The following is a 12,831-nucleotide window of genomic DNA, read 5'->3' on the forward strand; positions in this document are numbered from 1 at the left end:
AATGAGACAGGACAATGATTGTTTCTTTCTAAGTAATTACAAGTGCAAACATTACACTGTGAGCCTTATGAATACATGGGGCCCGCACTTACCTGAACCAAGAGATGCTAGGATCTGGAGAGCCCGAGGCCCTGCAGGTGACAGTCATCTCCTCTCCTCTCTCTGCAGTAGCGTTGAAGGACTTCTGGGGCATCATAATTGCAGGTGGCACTGAAGGAGAAAGGACACAGAGTGAAGAGATGCAAATAGAATATGAGTCAACAATATTTGTCACTGCCTTTTAGTCCTTTGAATCTTCATAGTTCCATTCTGTTTTCACAGAGAATTAAGGTTAGTGATATGCTTTCTTATGCATAATGGGATAATTCACCATGGTATTAGTTTAGTATTTCCTAATCTGTTAAGCAATAAACTGTGTATTTTAGTGGACCTATATAAAGCATGAAATATGTCTCACACAAAGACGCAGGAGCACCGACTTAATCCATACTGAAATCTACTTTGAGCATAAATGGATTTCCTATTTGGGTTCCTATTGGTCTATGTAATTCCATTGGCCATCATTCACTGCTTCAGGACAGGACTTTCAAATTAGGTGTCAAACCATAATGTTCTTCCTGATTAACTACACTTAATTTCTTCAAACAACTATAAAACATTTTATGAAGAGAAACTGCTTCAGCTATACAGTATGAAAATAGATTTTCATGAACAATTCAATTTTAAAATTAAGCTTCCTCAATTTCCAACTAATTACATTGCAAAATTGTACACGCTGCACATTTTGGTCATGTTGAAACTGTGGCTGAAATGCAACGTTTGCAATAAACAAGGCACTGGCTTCCACAGCAGCGCCTCGGTTTCAAAGTAAAGCCCAAGCTGGTACTCAGTGCCCACCCCGTGCCACTGAAGTGATGTGATAACACGTCTAAAATAAATAGGTAACAGATTAACTCATTTATATATATTGAACAAAATAGACAGACAATTAGAAGTTTGAGTACAGTTGCATATCTTTTGAGTAGTCTTCAGATCTGCATTGATGAGTCATTGTCCCATTTATAATGCAGGAAATAGCTGATATACCTATTAGTAAGTAAGCACACTACACATTTTCGTCTTCAGGAACACGGGTATAGGATCATGCTCTTATACAAAGTAGTATCATAATAATTACTAGTATCCCCAAAGATTCACATTTATAGATATTGTCTCTTAACTTTATGAACATATTAATTTTTATCTCATTTCCTTTCTGTTGTATTATAGTCACGATAGTGTTTTTACCATATGACCTACTATTTGAATTTTGTGTCTTGTGAATTAACATTAAATGAGGGGTGCTACAATTTTCCTGTGTATTTTAATTTTTTATATTGCAACATAATTACAATATTCTCTTCTGTTTCCTTTCTATTTCCCCCCATATTCCTCTCCCTATTCTCCTTCAAGTCCATGGCCATTTTTTTCATTAATTTTTATTGTATGCATATACATACATACATACATACATACATACATACATACATACATACATTTTCCTAAGTATAACCTGTTCAGTTCATATGTTACTTGTATGCATGTGTTCAGAGCTGTTGGCACTGGGAAAAAAACTAGTTTGCCTTTCTTCTTGCTTTTCAATTCTCTGTCCAGGGTATTGTGCCTTTGTCTTAGAATTGCACTTAGAATTACTGTATTCTTGTTTGTTTTTCTTTTTCCTTTCTTTCTTTTTTTTCTCTGGGTTTTTCAAGACAGGGTTTCTCTATGTTATCTTGGCTGTCCTGGACTCACTTTGTAGACCAGGCCTGCCTCGAGCTCACAGTGATCTGCATGCCTCAGCCTCCCATGCTGGGATTTCTGGCACGCACCACCACGTGGAGCTCTTGCTTTTTTTTTTAACCAGCTGGTAACCCGGTTCTGTGAGTTCATGAATGCAACGGTCCTGCCATGTGCGGAAATTATTATTTTGTAGTGACTTCGCCCAATATGTGACTCTTAACAAATGTCCACCCTGTTCCCATGGTGTTGCTATGCCTTGTGGGTACGAGTTTAAAATGGAGGTGTCTCATTCAGGATAGACTATTCAACTGACACCTATTTTATGGAGTTCAGCCCCTTTTGGGTCCTATATTTACCACCATCCTCTGCATAAAGAAACTACACTGATGAGGGCTGAGGATGGCAGCATTTTGTAGGCATGATTGTTTTATCATTTGCTCTTCATAAATTCATCTGAAGGAATGATTAAATTACACTCAGTCTAGCACATATATTGTTGCAATACAGAAAACAAACTTAACAGAAAGCCCTCTATGAGATTTCTTTATATAGAAACACTTGGGAGCTAAAAGAGAATTTTCCAGCTCTCTTTCTCATGCTATTAACATACTGAAGGTATTTAATATTTGTCATCATTTTATTTTCAATAAAATTTCCTGGATAGAGAAATATTAATCCTTTTGTTTTTACTTAAGATTGAGAAAAGATTCATTGCTGTGCTACAGGGTAAGCCACCAAAAATACAGTTTTACTGACAATGTAACACCATGTTCAGAAAACCGGTGACTAGGCTGCTCAGACCAACGGGATACCATACTAAGGCGTACCACATCAGTGCTGTCCTTTGTTTTTTTAATTGATTTACTTCCACCCCGTTTCCTCTTTGGTACTATAGTATACATTCACATCTCTCAGCTCCATCAATATAGTTGTGGGCCTTTTTAAAAGTAACATTTACTTATTTGTGTAGGCTTGCTAATGCATTCATGGAGTGAGTGTGGAGGTCAATAGGAAACACAAGGGAGTCTGTTGGCTTCTTCACCTATTTCTGTCTGAAAGAGCAATCTTATGTCACCAGGATTGGTGGTAAGAACATTTATCCACTGAGCTGCATCTCTTGTCCATCCATATTGATTTTGACACTTGAATTCATTTCTGTTTTTTTCTTGATGAATATTGTCAACATAAAACATTATTTTTTAAAAAAATGTATTTAAACATTTATTTAAAATATTTATTTGGAGCTAAAATATAAATTCTGAGTAGACTTTTCTAATCAAAACAAATGCAAAACATCTATAAGAGCTTATTGCCTGTTTCTTTAAGGTATAAATTTTTACCAATTCCATTGACATCAAAGGTCATAAAACTCTATTGAACATCTTTGGTATGACTTAAAGATAAATATAGGCCACTATATGGGTGTTAGGGATTGTACATAAGTCCGGTGAAAGAGCAGCTGGAGTTCTGGACCAATAAACTTCCACTCCACTCCCATTATTTTCTTGTTTTTACATTTTTACATCGTGTGACAATTTTAGAAGGTTTCATAATGTATCCTAATCTGTTATTACAAGATTGTATGTGCCAGGTTGATAGTGAACACATATGTGTTACACCATTGTTCTATGACAAAATTATGTCTTATCATCCAGTCTTCTCATGAATTTAATAGCACAATGATACTCCCATTACATATAATATAGAAAACAGATAATGTGAGATTACTCAGAAACCACATATTCATATTACTCAAAGAGGATATTGAAATTCATTTTTAATTTCATGATTATAAGAAATCTTCTTTTGATAAGTAAGCAAGCACCTGGTATCATGATTTACATATTTTGAATTTTTTATAATTAACCACATATAATAACATGTAAAATGTGATGTCAGCACAGAGTAAGCTGTAAATTAAGTTAATTTATTAATATAAACTTTCACAGTAATTTAAATAAAGTGATTACATTCCAGTAGTCATATCAGGTCTCTTTGAAGTCGTATCTACATTCATTTTCAACTCATTTAATTTTTCTGTTTTCTTTCCTATGAATTTGAATGCTGTGATATAAACTTAAATTTTATCTCAATTTTCATTAATATTGGTTATGGTTGCTTGTCATAAAATATCATTTCTCATTATCAGAGATGATCAAGATAAACTGCTATTTTATAGGAACTTTTTTATACCTCAAAAGACATACAGAATTAAACAGTCAACTTATCAAATGGTAGGCACAAACAAAGCAATGTTAAAATTTCATTTGAAGTCAAGTTCACTGTTTAAATTGATTTAAATATACATAGTCAGTTATTTCTGATAAATATTTCTGAGGTTTGAATAATCATCAGTGTCTGCAAAAATCAGTATTTTATTTCTGTTTTGTTTAAAGCCTATTCCTATATTCTCAAGTTTGGAAAATAGTAACAAACATGGGCTATAAACTACATATTAACCTTTATCCTAGCAATATAATGAGGTAGTGATAGAGCCAGGCTCCCATAGTTAGCAAGGAATTTCAAAGCAAAGTTTACTAAGGAAAACCATTACGATCTAACATCATTAGAAAATAAGATGTTGCATTGTGAAGATGCAATGGTTCTATTTTGCTACTGGAAAATATATGCTTAAAATGCAGCATAATCTCTAATATCAGACCACAGTCAAATCTGCGGGAATAAATTAATAATTTCAGGTAACTCAGACCCTGAGAGACACACATGGTATATAATCAGTTATAAGTGGATGTTAGCCCAACATAAATGTCCTCTGAGAAAAACCATCTGGGTGTGGGGGGGGGGGATTAGGACAGATTCTGGGCCTTGCTGCTGGACTCCAGGTGGAGCTCTGAGATTGGTATGGAAGAATGGGAGCATGAAAGGACCAAGAGGGTTCAGGAGACCCATAAGAAGATCATCAAGGCCAGCAAATCTTGACCCAAGGCGGGATGTGCAAAAACTGTTTCACCAACCAAGGACAATGCATGCAGTGAACCTAGACTTCTATTCAGATATGCAGATGGACAGCTCATTCTCCATGATTGTGAGGAAAGTGGGAATTGCATCTGACATGAACTCTGGTGTGCCCAATTTGATTACTTCTGCATGGTGGGGAAGGAGGTAGGTACACAGAGGAAGGGGAAGCAGGCTATCTGGGTTAGACCTATAGGCTATGGGTATATGGCGAGACAGGAGATCCCCTTCTGTCAAAGGTCTAGAGGAGGGAAATAGGACTGAAGAGAGAAGGAGGGAGGGAACTGGAAGACATGAGTGAGGGGATAACAAAAGAAATGTAATCTGTTTTTTGTGTTTTTTTCTTTTTCCTTTTTACATATACATTTACATTATTACACATTCATAGCGATTTGGCTATTTGTATTTGGTAGCCCTGAGGAAAACATCTTTCCTATCTTGGTGCTTCTAAAATTCTCAATGTAAATCAGTATCTATCATATCTCATCTCTATGAACTTAAAACATCTATCTAGACCTAAAAATATCTTAACCACTAAAAAACTAAGCTTAATTGTAAAACTAAGCTACCTGGCCTTAAACATCATCAGAAACTTGAGAAGAAATAAAATTAATTATCTGAGTAGACAGGAAGTGCAGGTTAGCAGCTTCCAAAGTGAGAACATGACAGAGATAGTTTGCTACCTGAACAGTCACCCAAAACTCTCTATAATATTGGAGCAGCATCTTCCGTCTTCTGGCCCAGTATATCTTACAGACATATTTGTGATGCAGGAACTATTGAGAACTTGCTTTCCCTGTCTTGGCAGAGTTTGGCTGTCAACTCTGCCTGCATCCAAGCTTGCTCATTTTTAGGCAGAATTCTGTCTGTGGCAGAAATGAGGACATTTTACCCAGTGGCTGCTTTGCTACATTTGAAGTCTTCTCCATAACGAGGTTCATTGATGACCATCATCTTTTTTTACATAGGCTGGGTGTTGCCAGGGGTTAACCTGTCTTATGAATCAATGACCTTTAAAATAATATAAATGTCTTTAAATGTCGTATTCTGTAGGTCTCTGAGGTTTTTGAAGACAGTACATAACTATTTTATCTTATCTATCTATAGAATCATCAATCTGTTGAATCTAGGATGTATATTCTCATGATAAAAAATAAACTAGTAATTAACATGACCATGATTTGGTTGACTGACAATTAACTTCTATTACATAACTGTCCTAAGCAGTCTGCGATAGAACTTTCAAAGTGTTGGAAGTAAACCTTGTATTATAATTGAGTTGTATGGGTACAATACCTCATATTAAAATAGAAATATATATATAATGTATGTAAAGAATGGCTGGTTGAGGCATGAATGTCTGTGCATTGACAATGCTTCTTGTTGGTCACAGAATCCCTGAGACTTACTCTTAGATGTCATTCTTCATATGGCATGAATGAAGATTTGCAGATGTATTTCTTCTGCTCATACAAAGAACAGAGAACCAGCCTTAAATTGTTCTCTGCATGACACACACCTCATATATTTATAGTATTACGACTGCATATGCTTGTGAGAATTTATGTTTTCAGACCAAAACAATTGAACACTGATGCTGGATCAGACCTGACAGGATTAATTCCTCTCAGTATGCTTGACACTGACGCCCAGCATCCTTCATGTTCCAGAACCAAATGTTTCGGTTGCTTTTCCTCCTCAGAGCAGGACAGCTCTCAGGACAGCTTGGAAGAAAGCTTCTGATAGCAATTGGTCCAGCATTTCACTCTGTCCCACACAAGACTTTAATTAAGCCTGGGATTTCTCAACATTTAGAAACTGGATGACAAATGCTATCCCTAGCTTGTTTAACCATTTTCCCCAAATTTATTTGGACCCCTACAAAGCTATTATTCATCACAAATCAGTAGGAAGAAACCTTAAAAGAAATACACCCTGTTTCCCTTAAAGGGGCTTGAATAGGTTTTTGGTTGCCTTCTTGGGCAACAGAGGTTTATTTTCATTGGGAGTTGGTTATAAGTTTTTCTTGGTCTTATTCAGAGAGCAAATGAGGATGGACTGAGGGATGTCTCTCTTTTTACCTTTATCTTTCTTTCTGAGGTTCAGTGATAGGGATTGAAAGGAAATAAGTGGAAATATTGAAATATATAAGGAGGACAGGACAAAAAGATTATTGAATCTATCCCTCAACTTAATACCTTAATTGTTCCTCACAAGGTTATTTTTAATTCACTGGTATAGAGTTTTGTATATCAATGCAAAATAAGTATAATTTTCATACACTGAGATTTTAAGATTTGACAGTGATTCTGGGAAGGCTGTCACTTGGATGTTAGCTTTAACTAGGGCCCACGAATATTTGATGTACAAGAAAATTCCCACAGCAAGCCCTAAAATCATTACCTTCACTGGGAGTTTTCACCTGTCGTCAACAATCCCATATCATGGCTTGAAGTTCAGTAAGAATTTCACTGAGCTGCTTCACTCAGATGTTGGTTGACACTGAAGACAAGGCATTGTCTGTGCAAATTGGGCCCCTGAGAATCTTGCACTGTTTCTACTTGTTACACCTTATCCTTCCCTTTCAAATAAAACTAAAATGTGTATACCCTGTGGAGAATGGGCAGCCACTTCAAGCAGTTAGTCTTCAGAAAAAAAAAAAGGCTAGTCGATTGAGATCTTGTGAAGAGGAAATTATATAATTAGTAAGGTAATATAAGAACAGCTTTTTAGAAATGAAGCACAAACTCAATACTAGAGGACAAATGTCTAGTTGACATAAAACTTGCCAGCACAGTGGATCCCTTGTCAACTTGGCATACATACACATCACTATTAGGCCACAACCTTTCCTTTCTTTACTAATCCCCAAGATTTCACATTACAATGAACATCACAATATAATATAAAAAATATGAGGGTCGATGGAAGGACCCAGAGGGGTCAGGAGCTCCACATGGAGACCACAAAGGCCAATGCATCTGGACCAAAATGTAGGGTTGGTGAAGATCTTTTCCCAGTCTGTAGGCTGCTGCTTTGTTCTCTTGACAGTATCTCCTGCCTTACAGAAGCTTCTCAGCCTCATGAGGTCCCATTTATTAATTGTTGACCTTAAGGCCCAGTTCCCAAAATTTGTGGACAAATGGATTGAACTAGAAATGATCATAATGAGTGAGTTGACCCAGAAGCAGAAAGATTCAAATGGTATATACTCACTTATAACTGGACACTAACCCAACGGGCATGTTTCATGCAAAGCTTCACCTACCAGGAAAGTGGGATAGATGTGAAGACATCCTATTGGTACTCTAGGTGAAAAAAGTATGGGAGAATGTGGAAATAGAAGGATCCAGAGGGTCCTAGAAACCTACAAGAAGAACATTATGAAGGGCAGATCTGGACCCAGGGGTTCTGCTCAAACTATGGCACCAACCAAGGACAATACATGCAGTAAACATCGATGCCCTACCCAGATCTAGCCAATGGACAGGACATTTTCCATAGTTGAGTGGAGAGTGGGGACTGACTTTCACATGAACTCTGGTGCCCCATATTTGACCATGTCCCCTTGATTGGGAGGCCCAGTGGTACTCAGGGGGAAGGATAGCAGGCTACCAATAAGAGACTTGATACCCTATAATCATATACAGGGGGAAGAGGTCCCCCTCAGTCACAGTTATAGTGGAGGGGAATAGGGTGAAATTGGGAGGGAAAAAGGAATGGTAGGATACAAGGGATGGGATAGCAATTGAGATGTAATATGAATGAATGAATAAATAATAAAAATAAAGAGTGAGGGGACAACAATCTAGGTGCAATGTGAATAAATTTTAATAAAAAAATAAAACAAAATTCCAAAATTTAAAAGCCCCATATATTTAAAAAAAAATTAGTCTTTCTAAAATCCAAATTCTTTTAAAATGCAGTTTCTCAATGGTGGGATCCTGGAAAAAAATCAAATAATAAATTACATACTCTATTACTACAAGAGGGAAGAACCAGAACAGAGTCACAAGATGAACAAAGTAAGACCAAACTCCAAAGGTTTAAATAACTCAATGTCCAATTATATGAGATTCACTAACACTGTCTTGGATCATCCAAAAGGCTTGAGACACTTCTCCATCACTGGCCTGTGCAGCTCACACAGCTTAGTTCTAGGCTCCAGTTGGCTCCACTTCACAGCTCGCAATGTTATTCACTGTCATCATACAGTATTTGTATCTCTACAACCATGGGGTCTTCTGAAATTGAGCATCACTTTCACTCATAATATTTCCAAAGTTCTATTCATGCTGCCAAGCCTGAAATTCTATGTATGAACCATTCAATCCAGTGCCTTCAACTGTCACCGAGTCTGCTTTTTTCCTAATGGCCTTTCATAATCTCAAGCTTCAGTTGTTCTCCATGATCCCATCATGCCTTTAAAACCAGTGCCATGTGGATGACTCTTACACCTTGTGACTGCCAGCACAAGGTACAACTTTAGCCACTTTGGAACATGGCTTCTGTGTAGTCTCAGGAAAAACCTCCCAGATTTCTCTTCAATGATGATAGCCTCTTAAGCTCCAGCAGCTCAGCATTGAATATCCCAGAAAAACAAACATTTCATTTTAATAGTTCTGGTATCTTGTTAAGCACAGCCAAATCTTCATCCTCAACTAAGGAGAACCAAAGAAGTTTAAATTAAAATAACACACCGCCCTGTTAGAAGTTTTAATCAGCCTTCTGAAACTTCGTAAACCAGACCTCCATCTTCAATGGCCTGAACACATTTATCTTCCACTGTCCTGATGAACACTTCATCAAGCATTGAACTTTCATTTTTTTTTTCTCACCAGAATCCTTCCATCATTGTCCATGAAAAAAAAAACATGCTCAGGTCTGTCCCAGCATCACCACACTGTTCTCATACTTACATTAGTTAGGGCTGCTATTGTGATGATGAAACACCCTAAAGTTGGGGAGGAAAGGGTTTATTTTGTTTACTCTTCCACTTTGTAATCTATCGTTCAATAAAGTTAACAGAGGAGAAGAAGCAGGGTAAGAATCTGGAGACAGGAGCATATATTGAGTCCATGGAGGGGTGCTGCTTACTAGCATGTTCCCCATGCCTTGCGCTTACCTTCAGTTAGAACCCAGAACAATCAGCACAAGGATGGCTCCACCCACAATATGCTTGCCTGGTCCACCTTCCACCAATCATTCACTAATTAAGAAAGCATCTTACTTGGACTTGAATTTAGTACATGATAAACATGGGTCTGTTTGCATTTTTCAACATGTAGACATCCTATTAGACCTGCACCATTTGTTGAAGATGCTGTCTTTGTTCCATTATTGTATGGTTTTAGTGCCTTTGTCAAAAATCAAGCACCCATAGGTGTGTGGGTTTATTTCTGGGTCTTCAGTTAGATTCCATTGATCAACCAGTCTATTTCAGTGCCAATACCATGCAGTTTTTATTACTATTGCTCTGCAGTGTAGCTTGAAGTCGGGGATGGAGTTACCTCCAGAAGTTCTTTTATTGTATTGTTTATTATCATTCCATTTTTTCCATGTGAAATTTATAATTGTTCTTTCAAGGTCTGTATAGAATTTTGGTGTTATTTTGATGGAAAATGCACTGAATATTATATTGCTTTTGATAAGATGACCATTTTTGCTCCGATCTATGAGCATGGGACATCTTTCTATCTTCTGATATCTTCTTTAATTTCTGTCTTTAGAGACTTTGAGTTTATTGTCATACAGGTCTTTGACTTTCTTGGATAGAGTTACACCAACATACTTTATACTATTTGTGGCTATTGTGAAGAGTGTACTTTCCCTAATTTCTTTCTCAGCCCATTTGCCATTTGTATGCATGAAGACTACCTATATTTACATTAAACTTGTATCCTGCTTCCAAACAACACCAGATACACTAAAACTATTAGAAAAAAGTGGGAAAGAGCCTTAAACTCACTGGCACAGGAGACAACATCCTGAACAGAACACCAACAGCTCAGGCTCCAATATCAAAAATCAACAAATAGGATTTCCTGAAACTGAAAAGGTTCTGTAAGGCCAAGGATACAGTCAATAAAATGAAACAACGTTCTACAAATATTGAAAATTTGCAATCCTAAATCTGATAAAGGGATAATTCCATCTAAAATATATAAGGTACTCAAAACATAAAACAACAACAAACACAATAACCCAATTTAAAAATGGGGTTCAGAGCTAAACTGAGAATGCTGAACAGAGGAATGTCGAATAGCTGAGAAACACTTAAAGACATCTCTTCTTGGTAGCCTGCTATCCTTCTTCTGAGTGCCACCAGGTCTCCCCCTCCAGGGAACATGGTCAAATATGAGGCACCAGAGTACGTGTGAAAGTCATACCCCACTCTCCACTCAACTGTGGAGAATGTCCTGTCCATTGGCTAGATCTGGGTAGGGGTTTGAAGTTTACAGCCACAGTCATAGGGGAGGGGAGTAAGGGGAAAATGGGAGGGAGGGAAGAATGGGAGGATACAAGGGATGGGATAACCATTGAGATATAACAAGAATAAATAAATAAATAAATAAATAAATAAATAAATAAATAAATAAAGGCATTCATAAAACCAGAAAAAAAAAAAGAAGAAATGCTCAACATCCTTAGTCATCAGAGAAATGCAAATTAAAAGGACTCTGGGACTCCATCTTACACCATTCAGAATGGCTAAGATAAAAAACTGAAATGACAGCACATGCTGACGAGGATATAAAGAAAGAGGAACACTTCTCCATTGCTGGTGGGGAGTGCAAACTTGTACAACCACTTTGGAAATCAATCTGGCGCTTTCTCAGAAAGCTGGGAATAGTGCTACCCCAAGACCCATCTATACCACTCCTGGGTATATACCAAAGGACACTCCACAATACAACATGGACACTTTCTCAATTATCTTTATATTTCTTTATTTTTTTATAGATAGAATCTGAAAACAATCTAGATGGCCATTAAATGAAGAATGGATAATAATAAAGTGGTACATTCTTAAGCTGATGTATGACTTCACTATTAAAAATGAAGAAATCATGAAATTTGCAGGCAAAAGAACTAGAAAAGATCATCCTGGGTGAGAGCCCACACCCAAAAAGAAACAGATGGTATATACTCACTTATAAGTGGATTTTAGCTATATAGTACGAGATAAACTTACTACAATGCTCAGACCCAAAGAAGAAAAATAACAAGGAGGATCCAAGGGATCGTTCAGAGTGGAAAATAAAAGTAGTGGTTGAATAGAGGGAGCAAAGTAGGAGAGGAAACACAGAGAGATTTGAGGGTGGAGAACAGACCTGAGAGGAGGTGGACAATAGGGGAAGAAGAGCAAAAGGCTTACAGAGAAAAGAAAATGGTGAGCAGGGATATCTCCATGACAAGCTGTAGACATAAGTCAGAGCAAGCTCCCAGGGAGAGGCGTTACGAGAGGAACTCTAGCAGAGAATCCTAGGAGGAGGGGCCATAGAGACTGAAGAAGACACCCTCTAACTAGACAAGCCTCCTAGTAGAGTGAGGGGAAGATGAAAACACACACAAGTACTTTGACTCAAAATTCACCTTACCTTCAAGATGCGGAGGCATAAAGATAGAACAGAGATATAAAGAATACACAACCAATGCTTGCCCCAACACAAGAGCCACCTCATAGGAGAGAACCCATGCCTGACACTATGAATGATACTCTGTTATACTTGTAGGCAGAAGCCTAGCAGAGTCTTCCTATGAGAGGCTCTCCCCAGCAGTGCTTTTTAACATGTGCTGAGACTCATAGCCAAACAGTGGACAAAGTGTAGTGAACCTGTGGAAAAATGGGGTGGAGGAAAGAGGATGTGGGTGTGACAAGAGCTTCACAAGAAGACCAAGAGAGACAAGTAAGCAGGGCCCAGAAAGGCCTGAAGAGACTGAAGCACCAACCAAGGACCTTGGACAGAATGGACTTAGGACCCCTACACAGATAGAGTCAATGGGCAGCTCAGACTTGATGTAGGTCCCCTAGAAAGGGATGCAGAGGATCTTTCTGAACTGGACTCTCTTGCC

At 37.7% G+C, this 12,831-nt stretch overlaps 1 protein-coding gene across 2 annotated transcripts in view; it reads right to left on the reverse strand.

Annotated features, from left to right (window-relative positions):
* NCAM2 (neural cell adhesion molecule 2) overlaps positions 1-12,831 on the reverse strand; it is a 416,076-nt gene that overhangs the window by 153,161 nt on the left and 250,084 nt on the right. For both annotated transcript variants that reach the window (XM_084801510.1, XM_084801511.1), the window contains exon 6: positions 93-210. In XM_084801510.1, coding sequence (XP_084657636.1) covers positions 93-210 — 118 coding nt within the window. The remainder of the gene's footprint in view (positions 1-92; positions 211-12,831) is intronic.

Source organism: Acomys minous (genome assembly GCF_964271855.1).
Source record: "Acomys minous genome assembly, chromosome: 11".
Lineage (NCBI taxonomy): Eukaryota > Metazoa > Chordata > Mammalia > Rodentia > Muridae > Acomys > Acomys minous.